The sequence below is a fragment of the Leucopleurus acutus genome (genome assembly GCF_964270905.1).
Source record: "Leucopleurus acutus genome assembly, chromosome: 6".
NCBI lineage: Eukaryota > Metazoa > Chordata > Mammalia > Artiodactyla > Delphinidae > Leucopleurus > Leucopleurus acutus.
Window position 1 is genome coordinate 104,615,668 of NC_139149.1, and position 23,314 is coordinate 104,638,981.

The following is a 23,314-nucleotide window of genomic DNA, read 5'->3' on the forward strand; positions in this document are numbered from 1 at the left end:
CTCTTCACTTTCAGTATGGTATTCGATAATTATATGAGATATTCAATACTTTATTATAAAATAGGCTTTGCGTTAGGTGATTTTGCCCAACTGTAGGCTAATGTAAGTGTTCTGAGCACGTTTAAGGTAGGCTAGGCTAAGCTGTGATATTCAGTAGGTTAAGTGTATTAAATACATTTTCTTTTTTTTATTAATTAATTTTTTTTTTTTTTTAAGTTTTGGCTGTGTTGGGTCTTCGTCGCTGTGCGTGGGCTTTCTCTAGTTGTGGCGAGCAGGGGCTACTCTTCGTTGCAGTGCACAGGCTTCTCATTACTGTGGGTTCTCTTGTTGCGAAGCACGAGCTCTAGGCATGCAGGCTTCAGTAGTTGTTGCTCGCGGGCTCAGTAGTTGTGACGCACGGGCTTAGCTCCTCCCGGACCAGGGATCGAACCCGTGTCCCCTGAATTGGCAGGAGGATTCCTAACCACGGCTCTACAAGGGAAGTCCCAAATGTATTTTCAACTTATGATAGTTTCAACTTACAATGGATTTATCAGGGTTTATCAGTAAGTTGAGGAAGATCTGTAGTTTACAATTAAGCACTAACTAAAATCAATCCATTTTTAGGCCTAACATCTGTACTGAATGAAGCATTTTCTAATGCCAAACAAGCAGGCGTTCATTGTTAGCTTTATGTACACTGTCCAACAGGAGTGAACACGGGAGGTCAGTATGATGAATACATCCTGGAGGCCACCTACCATCACGGCTCCGTTATCCTGGCCCACAAATATCCGTCTGCTATCATGATGGTAAGCCATAGCCGAGCAAGGAGCTGCCAGAAAGACAAAGACCACGTTACGCGCAAAGCTAAGCATGGTGAGTCATTGTTCCAGGGACATTATTCAAAAGAGCCATAAAACTTAGGTTCAAAGAAAGAGGGCAGAAACACTTTATAAAAAGAAATATTACTAAAATCCTGTTGTCTTAGTGTAAAGTTTTAACAATCTTCCAAGTTACTTTTATAACTTTGGGTGAAGCGAGCTCCATGAAGTTTCATCTGCTTGAAACTCCCACCTGTTTCTGGAAAGGTCTGGGGTCCAGTGCTTAGAGTAGGTGATCTGCTACCCAAATTCCGCAGGTCATCCTGCCCCTCCCGCTTCCCCATCACAGGTAAAACAGCACCTGGCATCTGTGGAAAGAAGGGTTCCCGGCACCACAATTCCCTTTCCGTGGCATGTGAGCAAGCTGGGAAAGCCACTTTGGGATTACTTGGGTTTTTTCCCCAATGATGAAAAAAATGTTCCGTTTTGCGATGACTCATACAACCCCAGTTTGTGGTAACGCGTTGTGAGGGGTAGACATGTCTCTTTGCCCACAGCATGTCATGTGACTAGGACAGCCCCGACTCTTCCCAGGTATGCACCCCTCTTCCAGCTTCTACATAGTCTTCTGCCAGAAAGCAAGGGCCAGAGAATGAGTTTCTCAAAGGAGAAACTCTAAACCGTCTCCTCTGCTAAAAATCAGAATTAAAGTGATTTAGAAAATGGAACATTTGGAAAAAGAAATGTTTGGGTTCACTTCAGGCTTAAGAATTTTAATTGACTGTGGAAAGAAATGCATGCTAGGAAATAAACTTGAGTTTATTTTGAAATAAAACTTCTTAAAAAAAGTAAAAGAGAAAAATCTTATAAATGAGGTTACCATTTGAAAACAGTTTAAAGTTCTCTAACTACAATGGCTGATATTCTCCACCAAAGGAAGAAAATAAACTACAAAACTGAATCGTACTCAAAGGCAGAAACACAGTTAGCTGTATGATCAGACTATTTCAGCTGCATTCAAAAAACTATCTCGTTGAAATGTAGAGACCAAAACTGTCTACACACAAAACAATTAGAACTGACTACAAGTTTGTACACCCTTATCCACCATATTGATGTTTCAAACTACAAAGAACGATCATGTTTAAGAATTATAACCACAAAGATATATGTATCTTCATAAAAAGTGCTTTTTAATAACCGCGCATAAAATTATCTTTGAGAAATCAAATCTCTTTGATGATTTTAAAGATTCACTGTCATCATTTTTGCTTGCTTTTCAGTTGGTACTAAATCTTAATGCTTTAGTTTTAAGCTTCTTTTCAATTCTTTTTATGCCCAATCCTATAACTAACTGTACATAAACATGTTAAAATCTTTTGCGTAAAAATTACAATGTGCTGAGTAATTTTATAAGACTAGAGAATTCTCACATATTTTTTTAAAAAAAGCCTCGCTAGTTTGCTGTGTATCTAAAAATGTCCTGGCTTTTTTCCTAGAAGGGAAGCTTCTACTGAGATAAACTATACATATATATATTTTTTAATGTGAATGTTCACATAGTTTTCTTTTGTTTGTTTGTTTGTTTTTGCGGTACGTGGGCCTCTCACCGTTGTGGCCTCTCCCGATGCGGAGCACAGGCTCCAGACGCGCAGGCTCAGTGGCCATGGCTCACGGGCCCAGCCGCTCCGCGGCACATGGGATCCTCCCGGACCGGGGCACGAACCCGTGTCCCCTGCATCGGCAGGCGGACTCTCAACCACTGCGCCACCAGGGAAGCCCCACATAGTTTTATAAATAAGCAAAACACAAATCATCTTTCAAATCAGTGACCTTTTAAAAAGGCACCATTGCAGTCTAAAATCATATGCTTAAAACTTTAGTTTTGTAAACAAAGGGTTTTCTGGAATATCGTCAGGCTCTTTCATTTATGTATTCCTTATGGCTGCTTTCACATTATGATGGCAGAGTCGAGAAGTTGCCACAGAGACTGTTTGGCCCATAAAGCCTAATATTTATGTCTGGCCCTTTGCAGAAGAAGTTTGTGGACCCACCCCATATTGCGGTGAGCAGCACAGTTTTGGAGTCAGGTGGGCATGAACTGGAATTCCAACCTCTGGCCTCAGTTTCCTTGTCTACTAAATGGTGAAAATATCATCTACCTTATATAGCTGTTGTGATGATTTCATAACATAGTACCAAAAGACAAAAATGCATGAGGCACATAGTAGATACAGAAACTAAGAGTTACATTTTTCTTCAGCTAAAGCAGATTCTGAAAGTTAGTTTTGTTATGTGAGGTAATGCTCTGAATCCTAATTGGTCCACGTACAGCAACATTCTAAGGTTTGCTTACTGATCACCTGTTAGGTCACAGGAAACAAACTGGTGGATGACCACTAAAATGGCCTCAGCCGGGTAACCTGCAGACAGTTTTTAAAACCAACATGGCCCTTCTCTTCTCAGACTTCACATTTAATTTTAAAATAAAACGGACAAGCAGTTATTTCTCAAAATTCATTCATTCCGTTTTCTTCTGGCAATGTTCTTGCAATTTCATCAGTAGACATTGTTCTAGATGGAGGTGATAAAGAGGCATCTGGAAGCAACAGGCTGCATACGTGTAGATACAAACATGAAGGTGTCAGTCACCCACAGCAGAGCTGTGTTTTTACTACTCTTTCCAGCCACAGCGCCGGAAGCTACTTCGGGAGGGTACAGGTAGGCCAAGGTAGCAAGGGATGGCAAGAGAGAAAGCAAAGCCATGTGCCCAAGACCCAAAAGCCAAGGAAGAGTGTGCACTGCTACTGCTAGGTTCTGGTGCCCTGGGGGAGAAATCAATTACAAAGTGAACTAAATATCTGGGGGAAATACAAGCCAAGGAGACACTGAACTAAACACTGGGCAAAAATCTACCTCAGTCTCTCTCTGTTCTTAAGAGCATGAACTCCAAGGTTGAGGTCTCAGGAGATTGAGCTGTGGCCAGATTATGAAGTGCGGGGTAATGGAGAGGAGGGAGGGATAACAGCAAGAGCATTAGCGGGACTGTCCACAAAGACGGCAAAACATCCCCCAGCACAGGTAGCAGGTCCCCAGGCTGTTGCTATTCCCAGCTATCAGATCTATCACTGGGTCACTGGAAGTAAGGAGTTAACTGTCTAAGAGAAGCCTTTTATTTTTCAGTTGGGTAAAGGATAGGCTCAGCGGCCCAGAGTATCCCACCTACCTCTGCCCTGCTCCCTCAAAATCCCAAAGTAAATTTATCACATGGGCTCCATAAGCACCTTCACAAGACATCAGCCGCTTCCTATTTCACACTGAGTAACCAAGGTGACAAATCCACAGACACACACGGACACAGGACGGGAGGTACTACTGCCTGGCATAGTAAATCATGATTAGGGTTTCAGGTAGTCTTAACACACTGCATATGGTAAAGTTTTCTGGTTCCTTTTATAATAGTTAGCTTTATACCAGTATTCCAAAAAGTCCACTTCATTTTCACTGAATGGTTATCAAGATAGAGAAGATAACCAGCCTGCCCAGGCTGTCGGTAGAAGGCAGAACAAATGAAAATCCTGATAAATTACTAATTATTTGTGGAAATGCTTATAGAATCTAAACCCTGCACATACCCTGCGATAAATGTGCCAATGAGAAAGTGCTAGCCAAGAAAGGAGGTGCTTGGAAGGATGACTCAAGCTGATATAAGGAATCTGCTGAATAACTGGCAGCTCTGTGTTTGTAAGAAACTCCACGGCCCCTGGAATAACTCTTAAGGGAGCTATGAACAGCGTCCACAGCGTCTGGAACTAGAAAACACTCTTCTTTGGAGAACTTCGTAACAGTCGTCACTAGCAAACCGTCAAGCCTGCTCCAGAGCCTTTTGTCTTTTCCTAGGGGATCCTCTGATTATTGAAAACTTAACTGAGGAAAAGCCCTCATTAAGGACCAAAACCACCAGGAAATAAGCAGCTACGGATGCCTTCCGTGTGGCCACTGGCGGGGGGCAGGACACAACCCCAGCTTGGACCTGGGTGGTATCCAGGCACTTTTTTCAAGAAAGGATGGAGAAGTGGGAAAGAAGGATGCAAAGCTGCTTAGATCTGCAGGAAGGGCTGGATTTAAATGTAATTTTATATCACTACATCTCAGGGCTGTTCTAAAATCTCAATGCAAAGCTTTATGGTCAGGGTTTATTTTTAGAACATATTTGACTACTGAGAAAAATCTCCATTTAGAATGCGTTGTGCCTTGGACCAAATCTCTCAACAGTACCCAGAGTTTATGAAAAAGTTGGACAAAAGGCCAGTTAAGAAGGCAGAGTGATCAGAGCCCTGTTTTAGTGTCAATATCAGCTATTACTAAGAAGAAAGTTACTACTAATATAAGCTGGCAAAAGGAAGACAAAGGAAAATGGAGGAGGTGGGAGGCTTTCCTCTTCCTTTTATTTTTTCCACTTCTGTTCAAGTCCACTTCAGTTAAGCCGGTAGACCCAGCTTCATTCTCAAGAGAAAGGGAGTCTTCCTGTGGTTTAACACAGCCTATCAGAGGTATTAGGCAACTAAGAAGCTCATTTTGAAATCTAGCGGCATTTTTTTTAATCAGGAATTTTGAAATTTAAATCCTCAAAGACAGCTACTCACAGGCCATTGTGTGGTAAATGCTGGGCCAGTACTGACCGCTGTCTCTTTTCAGCCATACGCGGATAGTTCTGTGGAGAAAAGCAAAGAAAAAAACGAGTAGTCTTTAGTAATTTTACCTTCTTTTCTGCTCCAGGCAAACTTTTTATTTTATTTTCAGTATTGCTTCCCATTGACCTTATAACATTAATCAACTGGAAAAATTAGACAGATACACACACAGAGCATCATGGTATACTTTATACTAGTATATATGTGTATATACACACGCACATATTACATAGTTACCTACAGTATGTCCATGCATGGCGAGTTATGCAGTAACTAGGAGTCAGGATTCTAAATAACTTTAATAATATGGAAAATGTTCATTATATATATAATGATATACAAAGAAAGCTGAGAACTATTAACTACTTTTCTTGGCAACAAACTGCAAACTGGGTCGCCTGGCTGTCTCAGCCAAATGAGAGTCGTAGACGTAAGTGGAAAGAAAACGTTCCTGGAGAACCGGGAGAGACGTGCGTACAAAGCAGAGCCCACACCACTGCTCGTTCGCAGATAATTCCCAGTCGTCTCGGCCCCGGGAGGAAATCCTTCCACACCCATCTCTGAGCCTCTCCTTTCACCAGAACGCACACAGAGAGATGAGGAAATCCTGGACACAGGCAGGAAAATGACACACGACCAAAACAGCCAAAGTTTAATCCTTTGGCTTATCACCTCAGAAGAACACTATGGAATATTTCTCCAGAACTCATGGAACCTCCAGGAAGCTCTGGGCCCCTTCCTCTTCAGAGTGGGACACTCACTGCCTTTTCCGGCACAGCTGTGCTCTGCCTTCGCCATGACTCCTGTCTCAGTGTCCCTTATTGTCAGCTCTGTCACACTCTTGTATTTCTAAGAGCAACACAGATTCTGGCCCACAGCCAGCACTGAATTAATGGTTGCAACCTTGAACTAAAATACAGTAAGGCTAAATGTTGACACTGTGTTTCCATTCTGCCTGAAGTTCAAGACAAGTAAGACAGGTCCATGAGGATAAAAATCAGAATAGTGGTTACTTCTGGGGCTGAGGACAGAATGCAGTGAAGGGATGTGAAGGAACCTTCTAGGGCCATGGTAAGGCTCTGGGGAGTAGGTGACGTGGGTGTTTGCATCTTTCAGAACCTGCCCAGCTGTACTTAAGATCTTACAGATTACTGTAAATGATTAGAGCTAAATAAAAGAAAATAAAGACTAGATGTTGACTTTCATTCATCCAAATAAATAAGACGACCTGGCAGTACAGCGGAATTCATGCTATTTTAAAGGTGAACTGGCCATACAGGCCTTAGTGTAGGAACAGCCATTTGTAAAACACGACCCATCTTCCAGCCACTGCTAACTGGTCATGATGGAACCTTTGGCTAAGTTGAATCCCTCAGAATTTTTCTCTACATCCCACCTCTGATCACAACTGGCCAGACCAGAAATGGGATCAGTCAGTTCCTTCCCCGGGAACTCAGAAACCAGGAGAGACAGAAATAGATCAGTACGTCTCCAGTAGTTGAAATGACTGCTTCTCGTCACACATTTTGCAAGTTGGACTGGAGAATTTTGTACGTTAATAAAAGGGAAAGAATGAAGCCGACCGAAGAGGAGAAGCAGTAGCGTGCTGGAGACAGTCCAGGTGGAGAGTCCCCCATGCCAGCTGCTCCTGAGGCCGCTATTTCCCTAGACTTGGGTTCCGTGAGGCAGATGCCCCAGCATCCTCACCATAAACACCCGTAGCAGCTTAAGCGAATCTGAGTAACCGTTGCTATTTGCAAGCAAACAGGTACTCATACACTGTGTCTGCGTGGGACACCATGAAGACTCTCGGACACTGTCTCTTCGTTCAAGCACCATTAAACAAGATCCTACGTGACGAAGTTCACAAGGCAAGGCAATCAGGCAGACTCCTTCAGGAGTACCTATATTGTGATAGGAAGTCCTAGAAAGTTCAAGTTCACAACCAAAATTAAAAGGGAAAGAGAGAGAAAGATCAGACTAAAGCATCTGTGAACAGACCTATACTTTTTACTGTTTGTAGTTCGACATCTTAAATCAAAATTTGACACTCTTTGAGGTAACGTTTTAAACCACTGTTATTATTTGTGGGTTCTTGGTTACTGTTCATGATTATTTAGTTTTCTTCTTCCACAAACCTCAGAGGTTAAGACTTTTTCATGGAACAGATCTTTCTAGTTTGAAACCATTTAAATGAAGCGATGAAAAATATTTAATAGGGATTTCCCTGGTGGCGCACTGGTTAAGACTCCGCCTGCTAATGCAGGTGACACAGGTTCAAGCCCTGGCCCGGGAAGATCCCACATGCTGCGGAGCAACAAAGCCTGTGCGCCACAACTACTGAGCCCATGCACCGCAACTACTGAAGCCTGTACGCCTAGAGCCCATGCTCCGCAACAAGAGAAGCCACCGCAACAAGAAGCCGCAACGAAGAGTAGCCTCCGCTCGCAGCAACTAGAGAAAGCCTGCGCGCAGCAACTAAGACCCAACAACGAAGACCCAGTGCAGCCATAAATAAATAAATATATTTTTAAAAAAATACTGCTTATTTCTTTAGGTGTGATAACGGTGTTGCAGGTTTTTGCTTGTTTTTTTTAAGAAGTAAGCAGTAATGCCTACCTGGGACACTGGCCCTTGTCTCTGTTCTCAGCATGCCCACCACCGTCCAGCCCTCATCACTCATGCCTCAGGGCAGCCTCCTTTCAGGTTATGTGGTGGGCTCATCCCCCTGGTCCACCTCGGGCATGTCGACGACTGGCTACATCTCCCAAGGAACCATGCATCCCACTGCCCCTGTGTTCAGAGCCCACCAATTGTTGTCTCAAATCAGGGGTTCAACTGACATAATTATGATTCCCAGACCCAGATCCTACATCCCAGCAAGCTTTCAACCTCAGATGCCCCAAATATGCTGAGCTCAGGTTATATCCTAATCCCTCCTCCCTCACCACTCCACCAAGGACTTTTCTCTCTAGGCAGTAGTTCATCTGGGCAGTACCCGCAGGATGGGTACCATTTCAGCATGACCTCCCTCACCTAAATTAATCAATAGAAGCTTATAATGATGATCCTTAGGCCTGAACTACTAACACAATATTACATTCTGTTGACTATATTTTATGTTACTTAGTACAGAATGTTTATGGATACATTTCATTACTTATGTTCAACATAGGGGATGAAACAGGAGTTATAAGAAGTCAAAGGCCAACTCAACTCTTAAGCATTAAATCTGTTCAAGGATTCTACTCCACTTGCAAAGACAAGACAGCAAAGGCCAAGGTACTTGAAGATGAGAGCACCGTACAGCGCCTTCATTCACTCAAAGGGATTAAACCTATCTGTCTGTTTTTTTAAGGGTCTAAAGACCAGAATGCTGATGTAGCCTAAAAGCCCCCAGATCACCCCCAAAAGTTGTGGTCATGAATGCACTGGTAGCTCAATGGAGGTCATGAATGCACTGGTAGCTCAATGGAGGCCTCAGAGGCACATGCTTTCCCCTGTGTCCTCTTGAAAGAAGAGTGATTTCAGACAGCACAGAAGTCACTGTGAGCGGGAAACCTTAAAGGCTGTCTCTTCCAGCCAATCATCTAACCTGGAAAAGTCAAATTTTAACTTCATGCAGCTTAGTCCAAGGTCAAAACGGGACCTACCTAGACCCCAGCATCTTTGAAACACAGTATTACTTCCTTTGGAGGACAAACATCAGTTACTACCATTTGGTCTGCACCCAGCTGACACACTAGGAAATTGGCAAGACAAATGATCTCTTGCGGTGTTTCATTTGGAAATTATTTATCACATCCAGGCTGAGAGAAGACCATCATCCTTGCTTGGGAATCAGGCAACTGACCTTGAGAGTTGACTCTACCTCTGTACTCACACTTTCTATCTGGAATTCCCTTCCTTCTCTTTTCGAGCCAAACTCTTTCCCTTCCTTGGGGGACGCATTAAAATCTCCCACTTCTGAGATAAAAATCAAAATGATATTAAATTTAACTCCTAATACTCCAGTACTCTCAAGAAACTATGATATTAAACAAAGGTGTATAATTTCTACTAGGTAATATAGAAATTTGTTTTGTATTGTAGTCAGACATGCCTCATTGGTTTAAAAAAATGGTTATAAAAACAGGCTTAAGTTGGGCTGTTTATTTAAAAAAATCAACAAATTCCACAAACTAAAAAAATTTACTATTCAGAAAACTGGAAACAAAATCTACTAGTCACAATTAAACAGTTTAGTAACATTTTACAGAAGCAAACTATTAAAAACTCTAGGATGGGCTTCCCTGGTGGCGCAGTGGTAGAGAGTCCGCCTGCCGATGCAGGGGACGTGGGCTCGTGCCCCGGTCCGGGAAGATCCCACATGCCGCGGAGCGGCTGGGCCCATGAGCCATGGCCGCTGAGCCTGCGCGTCTGGAGCCTGTGCTCCGCAACGGGAGAGGCCACAGTGGTGAGAGGCCCGCGTACTGCAAAAAAAAAAAAAAAACAACAACAACAAAACCCTCTAGGATGATACTAATGAACGATATAATCACCAAAGTGTCAGGATCAGATGGCTTTATTTTTCCAAAAAGCACAGTATCTTCTGCCTAGATGAATGTCTAAGTCCTTCTCTGAAGTAAAACAGCTTAACTTTTCCTTCACTATTCTGACAATCTACACCCGCTCACCTAAACTCATTTTATGTTTTGCCTGCTGCTTATTCTACCCATTTTTCTAGTAGAGGGATCTTGTTTGATGTTCCAAGACTGCGTCAATCTGGAAAAAAAATCTTTTCTTAAAACCAGAACCTTAGAAACATGTTCATCTTTGCCAAGATCTATTTTTAAGTTCTTTTGAAAACAACAGTCTGATATTTTTCCAAAAGGTACTTAGAAAGGAAATGTGTCATTTCTTTCAGAGCCTACACTACTGTAAGTGCTTTTCAATCTTCCCCACGCTCCTGCTGTCCCTGTGGAGGGCTGCACCATTAGTCTCCTTTGCCCTCCTCGTTTGAGAAGCACGAACTCTTGTAGGGCTGCAGCGTTTTCCATGGAGACATGAGAGGAAGTCTCTCTGTAAGACTATAGCCCCACTGTACACACATCAAACCATCATCTTATTGGTCTCGTTGTTCAGCGCGGTGGATCATCATCTATTTATTCTCTAAATAAATGAAATGCCAAAGTTGGATTGTATTTCTTTATTTTAAATATTTCAGACTGAAATGTGTTTAAAATGTATTGCCGGGCAGGGCTAAGCAAAGGAACAGCTGAAAACAATAATAACATGCCATTTCTAGGGCTCTCATGATTTTCTGTCAGCACCGCGCACTAGAGCTAATTCTTTTTTTTTTTTTTTTTTTTTTTTTGCGGTACACGGGCCTCTCACTGTTGTGGCCTCTCCCGTTGCGGAGCACAGGCTCTGGACGCGCAGGCTCAGCGGCCATGGCTCACGGGCCCAGCCGCTCCGCGGCATGTGGGATCTTCCCAGACCGGGGCACGAACCCGTGTCCCCTGCATCGGCAGGCGGACTCTCAACCACTGCGCCACCAGGGAAGCCCTAGAGCTAATTCTTTGGCAAGAATTTTGCTCCATATAGTGAGAAACACGTTTCCTGCCTAATCATAATGATAACAATAATAACAATGATGATGATGATAACGACAACAATAAACTGATTTAGGAATTCCAGGCTCGGCAATTGATCCTGCAGAAATTTTTTAATAGATGAAAAAAAGAACTACATATTTTAAAAAGTTCATATGAGCATTATTCAAAGGAGTAAAGTTAGGGGAAGATGTTAAATAATGAAATGGATTAATGACACATGAATTTAATTGCCTATATAGTCAGTAAAATTAGTTATGAAGACCATAGAACCATGAAAAAATGTTTATAATATATTAAGGTTTTTGTTTTGTTTTGGTTTTTTTTGCAGTACGTGGGCCTCTCACCGCTGTGGCCTCTCGCGTTGCGGAGCACAGGCTCCGGACACGCAGGCTCAGCGGCCAAGGCTCACGGGCCCAGCCGCTCCCCGGCATGCGGGATCTTCCCGGACCGGGGCACGAACCCATGTCCCCTGCATCGGCAGGCGGACTCTCAACCACTGCGCCACCAGGGAAGCCCGTTTTTGGTTTTTTTTTTTTTTTAAGCTTAATATAAGATGATAGAACTAAATTCCATAACTACGCTGAGTCAGGCTGGGCAGGGAGGACAAGGCGGCTGATGAAGGGCAGAAAGAAGGAGAGAAGGGAACACGCCCCCGGGGCAGACAAGGACTCTGGTTCCTGGGGGGCGGGGGGTGGGGTGGGGGTGGGGTGGTTCCCAGAGAAAAGATGTAGAGCAGCTGAGAAGCAGGAAAACAGCAGGGCCACCAACAATTAAACACCTCCTCATAAGCCTTGAGGCACATAAGGACTTATCTTGTCTGATTTTCAAGTGTACCTATCTCAAATTCTAAATGTAAAAACCGTCCACTCCCTGGGAGTGTGCCCGTTAAATCATTAACCACTGAGAGCAAGGGAGGCTGAGTAGTAAAGCAGGGGTCAGACTGAAGCTCCGGCGCGGCTGCAGGCACTAGAATCAGAGGCAGTTTCAAATAGGTCTCGGCCACTTTCCTTTTTTCAGTGCGGCAGAGTCTAAGAGGCCCTGTGCCCCCATGGAGTCTGTCAGGGGATCCGCTGCACCCACGGAGGTCAGTGCAGAGGAGTGACGAGGGCCTGGACACAAGGGCTAGAGGTGCTGGGTGGACGGGGCCTCGAGAGCATCAATTACGCCCCGGGAGCAGTGAGCAGAGAGGCACAATGGGCAGAGCTGGGCAAAGAAGTCCAGTGCAGAAAGGCAGGAAAGGGCAGACACCAAAAGGCACAGGACTCGATGGCCTGAAAGATACAGGGCAATAAACCGTGCCTCTTCACAAACGTGTCCCCGCTTAACTTCTCCAAGTTCCCAGAGAAGAGCTCCAGTGGCACAGACGCTACCTCCTGCCTTCTACATATGCACTGCGAATCTAGAAAAGCCTGTTGAGAACATGATGCCACACCCTCAAGGCAAAGATGACAGCCAAGACCTCCATTTTATACTTAGGGAGGCAGAGGTCAGGAGGGAGAAAGACCTAAAATCAAACAAACCAACAGCGGCCCTGAGTCAGATTTTCTAACTCTGTCTACTTATTCTGCCAGAAGGTGATGAAAATGCACATTTCAAAACAATACCAAAGTAAATCAAAGCAAAGAAGCTTTATATGGTAATTAATTAATATAGAGAACAATTTTTTAAAGGGCATTCAGAAAACTCTACATTTTATCCTCCAAAGCAGCAACTCCTAAGCAATAAGGAAACATGAAGCATTGAATTCCTTTTCTTCTCCAAATAAATGCAGAATGTGGAAAAGTCCAGGTCTAACTCCAAAATTCTCACTTAGCTCAAAAAAATCCTGACTTCTGTGCTCAATACGTACAGTGATTCTAACAAAATCTCTCACTACCTCAAGATCAACTACAGTATACGATTCAATATGTAAGTGCTTGAGGTAGCAAGTTGCAAAAATGGGCCCAATTCTTTACCTCTCCCTGCATCCATGCCCTTTACAATGTGACTCTGTAGCTCTTCCCATCAGGAGGTGGAAGCTACTTCTCTGATCTTGAAAATGGGCTGCCTTGTGACTTGCTTTGGCCAGAAGAACGTGGTTGTAGCAATGCAGTGCCAGCTCTAAGAGGCCCTCTCTTGGAAGCCCACCATGGTTACATGAACAAGAGGGCCTAGCCTGCTGGAGGATGAGAGATCGCACAGAAGAGAGCCCCACTGTGCCAGGTGAAGCCGTCCTCCACAGGGCTGCGGCTAAGATAAGCAGGGCCAACACGCGTATAAGTGAGCCTAGCTGTGACTAGATGGACTGTCTAGGTGACCCATGGGCTCATGATCAATGATAACACTTGTTGTTTTAAGCCACTGAATTTTCGGTTGGTTTGCGACATAGCAATAGCTAACTGATACAATGCCATCTGTCCCAAGCAGTATATCTTTAAGAATAGTTAGGAATCTGACCTTAAAACTGGAAATAAAAACAGCATTTGGCGTTGACCAAGTGTCAAGAATTTCAAAGTACTTATCGAACACATAAGTCCACTTTAACTTTTAACTGAGCTCTAGGATCCTCACTTTGCTCAGATGCTAATTTGATTCCCAAGAAACTGAAGACATTACTGTAAAAGCATAAATGAAGTCACTACTCTTAATTAAATATTATTCAATATTTTCATCCTGTCTATCAAGGATAGTAGTTCCGTATGTTCTTTTCCCTTACTACAGTAGATACGTAAAAAGCAGACTAAAAACCAAAAGTTTGATTAAGAAAGAAGTACTTATTCCAGGGAGATTAATCTGTGATCTGCTCAAAGACGTTCCTGATGAGGAGCAGAGAGGCCCCTTTTATTTCTTCTAGTCCCTTTGTTTGACTCTTTCAAAGAGCTGATTGAAAGCAAGTTAAAAATATACTTCAGGAAATCACCAAGTCTATAAAGCCTCATCTGCTTAAGCTACAACATACTAGAGCAAAGACAGATTCAAAGCATGATTTTTCTTCTAAAAATCACTGGCTCTCAAAACAGGAGGCATCTCGTGTTAAGTCATGATTAATACCATTTTCAAACCTGTCACTCCATGAGAGCATACATTTGGTTCAATACATATTATTTTCTGGTATGCTTACCTTGAAAATCATGCCCACACTTTGATAAACAGATTCAAATAGCACACAAGTGTTTCTGTAAAATCACAAGGCCAAGTTCCACCTCGCCCGACACATCAGCATTTCTAAAAGCAGCCCTTTTTTTTTTATTGGTATGACTTTCTTTTTTTAGCATCTTTATTGGAATATAATTGCTTTACAATGGTGTGTTAGTTTCTGCTTTATAACATAGTGAATCAGCTATACATATACATATATCCCCATATCTCCTCCCTCTTGCCTCTCCCTCCCACCCTCCCTATCCCACCCCTTTAGGTGGTCACAAAGCACCAAGCTGATTTCCCTGTGCTATGTGGCTGCTTCCCACTAGCTATCTATTTTACATTTGATAGTGCATATATGTCCATGCCACTCTCTCACTTCATCCCAGTTTACCCTTCCCCCTCCCCGTGCCCTCAAGTCCATTCTCTACGTCTGTGTCTTTACTCCTGTCCTGCCCCTAGGTTCTTCAGAACCATTTTTTTTTTTAGATTCCATACATATGTGTTAGCATAAAGTATTTGTTTTTCTCTTTCAGACTTACTTCACTCTGTATGACAGACTCTAGATCCATCCACCTCACTACAAATAACTCAATCTCGTTTCTTTTTATGGCTGAGTACTATTCCATTGTATATATGTGCCACATCTTCTTTATTCATTCATCTGTCGATGGACACTTAGGTTGCTTCCATGTCCTGGCTATTGTAAATAGAGCTGCAATGAACATTGTGGTACATGACTCTTTTTGAATTATGGTTTTCTCAGGGTATATGCCCAGTAGTGCGATTGCTGAGTCATATGGTAGTTCTATTTTTAGTTTTTCAAGGAACTGCCATACTGTTCTCCATAGTGGCTGTATCAATGTATATTCCCACCAACAGTTCAAGAGGGTTCCCTCTTCTCCACACCCTCTCCAGCATTTATTGTTTGTAGATTTTTTGATGATTAAAACCAGCTCTTTTAAAAAAGTTCTCAGGGGACTTCCCTGGTGGTCCAGTGGGTAAGACTCCACACTCCCAGTGCAGGGGGCCCAGGTTCGATCCCTGTTCAGGGAACTAGGTCCCACATGCATGCCACAACTAAAGATCCCATGTGCTGCAACTAAGACCCGGCACAGCCTAAATAAATATTTTTTTAAACTTAAAAAAAAAAGTTCTCAAAAACACACCCTAATCATCCCAAAATAGCTAAATTAAAGCAATTTAACTATCTTTAAATTGTAAACTGATATACAGGGGTTATTCAACAAAATGATTTAAAAGAATACAGAGTATAGCATATGCTACAAATTAATTAAGCCCCAGGCCTGATTTCTTTTAAACTCTGAACAAATAGTAAGTTTGGGGAAATCTGATTTTCCAGTCACTCTTAGGATCACTGATGCTATTTTGTATCTTGGTAAATCACCAAACATTTGTGTTACCTACTACAAAGGATATTTTTTCCTAGTCTGACAGTACCTCCAGGGTTACCTACAAAAATGTGTAATTCTGGTAGCCTGGCTGGTTTCTATAACATTAAAATGTTAGCCTAAGAGGGAGAGGAAAGGATATGGTACAATCTGCTTTTATCAAATAAACAGCAGTTTCCTTCCAGCCAAGTCTCCTGAACTCTGCCCTCTTCATTACTGCGGCAGAAAGCAGCCTTTCTCCTTTGATAACAAAGGGGGGAAACACTAGATTTTTATTGAATTGATTATCTAAACTGAAAGGCAGGGAAACTAGCCTCTTTCTACAGAGGAGAATCAGACTGGTTTAAAAAAATTAAAATTTCCACCCCCTTCTACAGTCCAGGGAAGGAATCCGGGGCAGCTTCAAGGGTCCACGACAATGGTGGCTCTCAGACTGCAGCCCGTGTCACAGGCAGACTTTTATCCTGGAGGGAAGGCCACTTGCACCTGTGTGGTGCTTGCGCTAGCCCCTAACTGAACAGTGCTGCTCCAGCAGCCTGATGGCTGGGTTTCCACCTGCAGATGTTTTCTTTTGTACTTGAGGAACCACTCTTGCTGTTATCTTTTCCTGCTGTTAGGCTTTTGTTAGCATCAAAATTATTTTTTGCGGCCTCTGCGCCACCCAGGAGGGTAAAAGCTATCACAACCTTTGAGGAGCCGGGGCAGGAGGATAGGATGGAGTCAGTCAATGGAGGGTCCACGCAACACTGATTCTTGAATTAAAAATAAAAAGTTTCAAACTCTGTTCACAGCCTAGAAGTCTTGAAATGCAAGGTTAAACTAACCTAAAAGAAGCACCGTTGGGGGCCGTAAGGGAGAAGCCTGTTTTTCAATTCTGGTCCATGCTTCTTCATTCCTACCAGGTTTATTTGTTTATTGATTCACTCAGACTAACATTTGAGAGACCGCTGACCACATGCTTTCCTTCTGGGAGTCTGGAATTGCAGCATGTGTGAGGCAGAGGCTGCCTTCATGACCAACCCCTACTGAAAGCCTTGGGTATTGAGTCTCCAGCCACCTTGATGGTAGAAGGTATTTCACACATGTGATGTAACTCTCTGCTGGAGGAAGAGAGCACCTCCTGAGTTGCCTCCACAGGGCCAGGACTCTTGGAAGCTCATGCCTGCTTTCCTCTAGACTTCACCCCACGCCTTTCCCTTCATGGATTTTGTTGTGGGTTGTCCCACCGTAATAATAAATCAGGACCGTAAGCATGACTGTATAATGACAGTCCTAGTGAGTCAAGGAAATTGGCGGTGGCCTTGGCGCCCCCTAACACAGCAGGGCAAAGATTTTTATAAGGGAAAACTTATGACTGATGTGACTTGTAAGTGACCAAATATGGAAATGATGAAAAGGCATAACTCGAAGACAGTTATAAGAACTTAGGTGTGTAAGTGACCCCCAAAACGGTATTATTCTATTCAGACAGGAGAAATTTCATTTTATTTACACACACACACATACATACCCAGACACAGTAAGCAGAGACATCTTTAGCTTCTGATGAGATTAAAGCAATTAAATGGAAAATAAATGGAAACGAAAACAGTAACAGCCAACACACAAAAAGCGCTTTTATCTGTGCCAGGCACAGTTCAAAGTGCTTTGCATATGAATTCATCTAATTCCCACAAAACCCTATGAGGTAGGTGCCTTTATTATCTCCATTTTGCAGATGAGAAAACTATGATACAGAGAGAATAAGTAACCTGCCCAGGGTCACATGGCTGGGATTCAAACTCTGGCATTCTGGATCCAGAATCTGTTCTCAACTATGCTATAAAAAGAAAATGATCTAACTAAAAGAAAATGATCTATCTAAAATGATAGCTCATCTTTAGATGAGCTACTCTAACGACAGAGGAATAAATGCTCTCCCACCCAGGCTTCCCCTTTCTCACTTCTTCACTTTATTTTATAACACAAACGAAAGAGTCTACTTTTAGGCACTGCATGACAACAAAAATACAGTGGTTAACATTCTGGTTTTCTGTATAAACTAAAAACTTCCAGCTACGCCAGGTTTCCTCCTAAGCATAACACTTAAAAATCAAGTTGTTTATTTAAGATTGTTTCCATGTGAACAGCTACTAAATACACACTTTTTCCTTTAAACCGTCTTAATATACTTAGAAATGTCTAAAAGGAAACAAAAAATTAAATAGCTGGTGTAACAAAAAAAAAAGGAAGATGCCACCAAAAATATTTTAAAAGTTGATTTTCTATAATTTCTATTATTTACCAGCCTAACAGCAACATCCTAAATATCTTAAAACATATGAGATATCTCTTTGTTTGACTTGGGCCAGACAAAATTGAGTTTCTTGCAGAAATCAACCTTGGCCTACAGGCCCCTGAAGCAATAGTATTAGCACGCTTTTCTCCAAACTCTATTTTTCAAAAAATGAAGACAGCAGGCCCACAGCCTTAACTTATTGATAAGGCTTTTAATAAAGTTTTTATCTTTAAAAAATGCTATCTATCCTTTTCAACCAACTGACTGTCTAATTTTTTGGTGCAGTTCACAGCAAAGAAGTTCAAAAAGCAAACGCGTCTAGGGAATCAATTCCCGCTGCCTCACCACATTTCAGTTCTGTCCTGAAAGCAGAGTCTCATTTTCTGTTTCCCTTACCAGGAAAATGACTGCTGCGGTTCAAATTCTGAAACGTAATACTGAGGTTATTACTTTTATTTTCAGTCTCCTGACCAGAAAGACAGTCATACTCCAGTGACTCAAGAATATTTTTTTTCACTTTACAAATGTATCATTCTACTTTGCATGCTCAAATATTCTAGTTCCAAAGTGCAAGCAACTGAAAACTAAAATTTAAAAATACTAATTAAGGTTTCATGAAGAATGAAGTTTAAGCAAAAGAGCGTAGGGTACTTATTACTTCAACAAAATAGAAATGAATGCATGTGAGAGTAGTGCCATTCTCTGTTAACCCTTCATGGCACAGTAACCCCTGAAGGTTTCTGATTAGACCCCTAAGCTCACTGCCCAAACCATTACCAGTGACACCAGGTCCGATGGAATTAAGCTGAATACCCCACAATGGTTTATTACTCCCTGGGGGGGGGGAGGGGGATTCTCTGTATGTAGCTCTATCATATATATAGTTTGGTTTTACTGGGAAATAGGTGGGTATATCTAAATGACTCCAGGCAAATACATCCCAGAAGACAAAATATAAAGAGTATTCTCTCCCCGTGGGTTTCCACAGGCAAGCATCATGACAAGTAAACTCTCGACAAACTCTCAGGCCCCGCCCCAGACTTACTGAACCAGAATCTCTGTGTTTTAACAAGATTTATCTCCATGCGACTCTGACGCACACTCAAGTTTGAGAACCACTGTCTAGAGAGACCAGATGAACAAGTACATTAAGCCTGGAGCAGGGTTTCTCAACCTGGGCATTACTGACATTTGGGGCTGCATAATCCTTTTCATGAGGGTCTGTCCTGTGCGTCAAAGGATGTTGAGCGTCCTCTACTCACTAGATGCCAGGAGTACCCTCCCCCAGTTATGACAACCAAAATGTCTCCAGATATTGCCAAATGTCCCCAGGGGGAGCGGGGAGGGGGTGGAAGGCAGAATCCTAGCATTTTACACTTGCTGTCAGAGTAGACAATCACTGACACTGCCTGGACTCAGGTCTCCCAAATGTGTAGAACTAGGGCCATGGCAGAAAGAACTGGGGCCTCAGAGTCAGACCTGGGTTCAAATCGCAGTCCTATCATTTACTAGCTACATGACCTTGGGTACTTACTCAATGTCCTTTGTGCCCCAGTTTTCTACATGATCAAATGCCCGTTACAATAAGATGCTTACACCAAATGTTCCATAAAACTCCCAGCGGGGCCTGGGGCAGCGCCTGCAATTAAATGCATTGCTATTTCTGCAGTGAAACAAATGAATATTCACACCACATGGGACAAATAAAGATTACAAATAGTCTCAACTATATAGGTCAAGTTTTAGCACCGATGAGTTTTCAGGCCTAACTCACACAAAAAAACAAACAAAAGCACATTTGACTTTTTAAATACTTTGAATTTTGGAACTGCTGATAAGACTAGGTGACTGAACTCACCTCACAGGGAGATGTGAGGATTGGATGCAGTCACGTACATTGGTCCACTTCTGTACTGAGAGAGGAAAGGGACTTTTAAAAGGTTAACTATTGTTATTTCTCAAGTACAAATTCTGATCATGTCATTTGCTTGCTTTGAACTCTTTGATGGTCCCCCACTGCTTGCAAACTAAAGTCCAAATTCTCCTGTCCTTTCCCTCTGCCTGGACGAGGGTCACACAGACCACTCCTCTCTCCAGTGATTTCTCCTCGGGGAGGCTTTCCTTGAAACCCAGCTCTCACCCAAGGATACTCCTTCCTCTGTGTCTCCCCAGCACCCAGGAAGCTGAGAGCACATGGCCATCTCTTCACCACACCATCCAGCCCTTTGGAAAAAACAATTTCAGCATCAGTTTTTTCTACCCACCGGTCTAGCATGGGCCCAGCACACAGTAAGTGTCCAATAAATGCTTGTTTGATGAATTAGGGTGGTCAGTGTTCTATTTCCTCAAGCGGCTGGTTCTATCAGGTCAGAGGCCATAAAATCAATGATTCCAAAGTTATATAAGGGCAGGTGCTATGACTTTTGATCCTTGTTCTATCTCTAGGGCCTGGCACTCAGTAAGTACAGTACTGCTAAATATAGAAATGAGTGAATAAGTAAATGATTGAAGAATATGACACATATTTATGACAATGTAAAAACAAACCACCACATCCAACAACAACAAAAACCCCATAGCCGTGTGCTTTCGTATATCTCATGAAGTGTAGCACCTCCTGAAAAGAGTGTCCTACCTTCCAGGACGGTCCATGGGCCTGAAACACAAATTAGAAACCTGAGGCCCCTACCCTCGCCTGGTCCAGTCATCTGCCAGGACCCTGCTGTGCCCCAGTGACAAAATGAGCTGATCTAAGGCTCCCCCAGCACACTTCAGTCCCAGAGCAGCTAAGTAATCACTTTCCATAAAACATTAATCAGCACTGCTCCTGGCCAATAATCTCAAATATTCAGCGACTGACCCAACACACGAATCATGAATAAAATATTTTACCGAATAAAGACAGATAACTTGTATAAAGCGTTGCCTGCATCTATGTTCATATCATGCAAATATCATTATTCTGTCCTTTGCCTTTTTTTACATTCCCCTCTTCTCCCTGTGGCTCATGCATCCCTCTCTCTCCCATTCCCATCCAGGTGACGCACCCACACCCAGGTCCCACCAAGGTCAGCTACATGTAAATTGCCAGGTCACAATAAACTCACTCAAAAGCAAAATGCAAAGGTCAAAGAGGCCCTGAGGGCTTCAGGTTTCCTCTTTCCATATGGGACAGGCCCTCAAACGTACTTACTTCAAATGTAGATTACAAAAGGCCTCCAGCTTTAAGAGAACAGCAGGACCTTCCTTCTTCCAGAAAGCCTTTCCACTTTTGCAATATCACCATTTAAGACCACTCCTTGCAGCAAGGAAACGTAGTTTCTCTCAATAACATCAGTCGTTTCCTCCAAATTCCCACAGTAAAGCCACTAACCTTTTAAACTTTTAGGGTTTAAAAGAATGCCAAACTTTTAAAACAAATAAACCTCTCTCCAATCCAATCACACAGCCCTGGGAAGACCAGAGAGCTGGACTACGGAATCCTGGGGTGCATTTGTGGCATCACCAGTATTTCTGTGCCTCTCCATGGGCCTCAGTTTCCTCTTGGATAGAATGAGAAAATCGCATCAGATCAGTGTTCCCCAAAATACGGTGGGCAAGACGTCTTGTTACAAGATACATTTGACTTTAGGTGACACAGATGAACATGTTTTAGCTTTTAGTTTAATTTCTTATGGCAAGTGATAACCGGTTTTCCATTAATAGTGGAAATATCAAGTTATCTTAAAAATAAAAGTAACTTTCACTATTCTTATTAAGTTTTTTCTTAAGAGAGTCACTTTTAGAAAAAAAAGAAACTATTTTGTAAATGACAATTCAGGTGGTCCGAGCTGCTGTAATAAAATAACTGGTGTGCGCGACACAGAGGTGTAAACTCCAGCGTAAAGCAGAAGGAAGACCGTTGAAGCCCCGGGAGGTTTGTTGCAAGAAGGGAATCACTGGCACCGGGTCCCGCGGTAACCGGCCGCCAGTCCCGGTTCCCAGAGAAAGCGACTCGAAACTGACCGAGGAGGGGACGCATCCAACTCTGGGAGAAATCCCACAAAGGAGAGTGCGAGGGTGGGCGGGAGTCCCAGACTGGAGGGACGTGGCGGAGATGCGGGTCTCGGGCTGGCAGAACGCAGTGGACGCGGGAGGGACAGGTGTCCTGGACTGAAGGTACGAACCAGGTACGGCATACCGGGCGGGAGGGGCGCGGTGGGGGTCGAAACTAGGGAACCCCAAAGCGGGAACCCTGGACGGGGGTGGGGCCCAGAGGCCAGAAAGGTTGGCGGGGGCGACAGGCCGCGGGACCCGGGGGCCGTGGACGTCCCCACGAGAAAAGCGACGAGGCCGCCGACCCCACGGTCCCTACACCCGGTCGCCGGCGGGAGTCCGGGCCGCCCCTGTCGCGCCTCGGCCCCGCGCTCGACCCGCCGGCCCTACCTGTCCTCGCTGGCTGTGATCACGCCGTCCTCCTTGGGGATGAGCAGCGCGGCCGTGACGGCGTCCTGGTGCCCCTCGATCTTGCTCAGCAGCACCGGGCGGCTGCTCTGCGGCCTGGAGTGGATCTCGGCCGCCATGTTCGCACAGCGGCGGCGGCGGCGGCGGTCTTCGCTGCGGGCGGCCCATCAGCTGATGGCCGGGCGGGGACCTGCAGGTTTCGCTTTGGCTCCTCGGCGGTGAGGGTGCCGCACCGCCGTAAGCTCCCGAGTGCTGCCGCCAACGATCGTATTGGCTGGGGAAGACGCGCAACTAAAATTACTTGGCGGAGAGAGAGGCCCTTAGGGATTTGCCAGAGACGTGGTGAAACTCACAAAGGTTGAAAAGTTAAGTCATTCACCCAGGAGTGGATTGAGCAGTTGGCGGCGAAGAGGAATTGTCCCCCAAACCAGAGCCTTGGGAAAATAATAATACTACATTGTATCCATTCTAAGAAGCCTTTGTTTGGACCACAGCTCCATTTCAGACATGATAAAGTGTGAAAAAAATGAGTGCAATTTAGAATCTTTGAAAGGCACTCATTGAGGGGTGACTATATACCAAGCACTATCCCAAAATCTTTACACGGGCTATCTCAATACTGATAACAACCATAAGAGGTGGAGAGGTAAGTGCTCTTTTAATCTCATTTTGGAGATGAGAAAACTGAACCATGGAGAAGTTAAATCACTTGCTTAAGGTCACAAAGCTATGAGAAAGAGAAAAGCAGCCCTAGACCTCTAGGAGTTGGCCTGGTACTGTCAGCCAGACTTGGGTGTTGCTAAGAGCTGGCTGGGTGCTCACAGCTGGTTCCTGTGGAACATAAACGTCACTGAACCGAACTTGGGTCCATTAGGCCGCAGCGCAGCAAAGCCAACCTACTGACACTAGGTGGTGAAGGAAAGTACAGCTTTTATTTGCAGGGCACCAAGCAAGGAGAACAGGCAGC

The 23,314-nt window shown here is 43.7% G+C and overlaps 1 protein-coding gene across 1 annotated transcript in view; it reads right to left on the reverse strand.

Moving 5' to 3' along the window:
- Positions 1 to 22,489, reverse strand: part of WDFY1 (WD repeat and FYVE domain containing 1) — a 47,299-nt gene extending 24,810 nt beyond the window's left edge. Inside the window, exons 1-3 of the mRNA XM_082841486.1 lie at positions 22,330 to 22,489; positions 5,450 to 5,517; positions 741 to 814 (exon numbers count right to left, since the gene is read on the reverse strand). Of these exons, the coding sequence (XP_082697612.1) occupies positions 741 to 814; positions 5,450 to 5,517; positions 22,330 to 22,466 (279 nt within the window). The 5' untranslated portion in view covers positions 22,467 to 22,489. The remainder of the gene's footprint in view (positions 1 to 740; positions 815 to 5,449; positions 5,518 to 22,329) is intronic.
- Between the last annotated feature and the right edge of the window lie 825 nt (positions 22,490 to 23,314).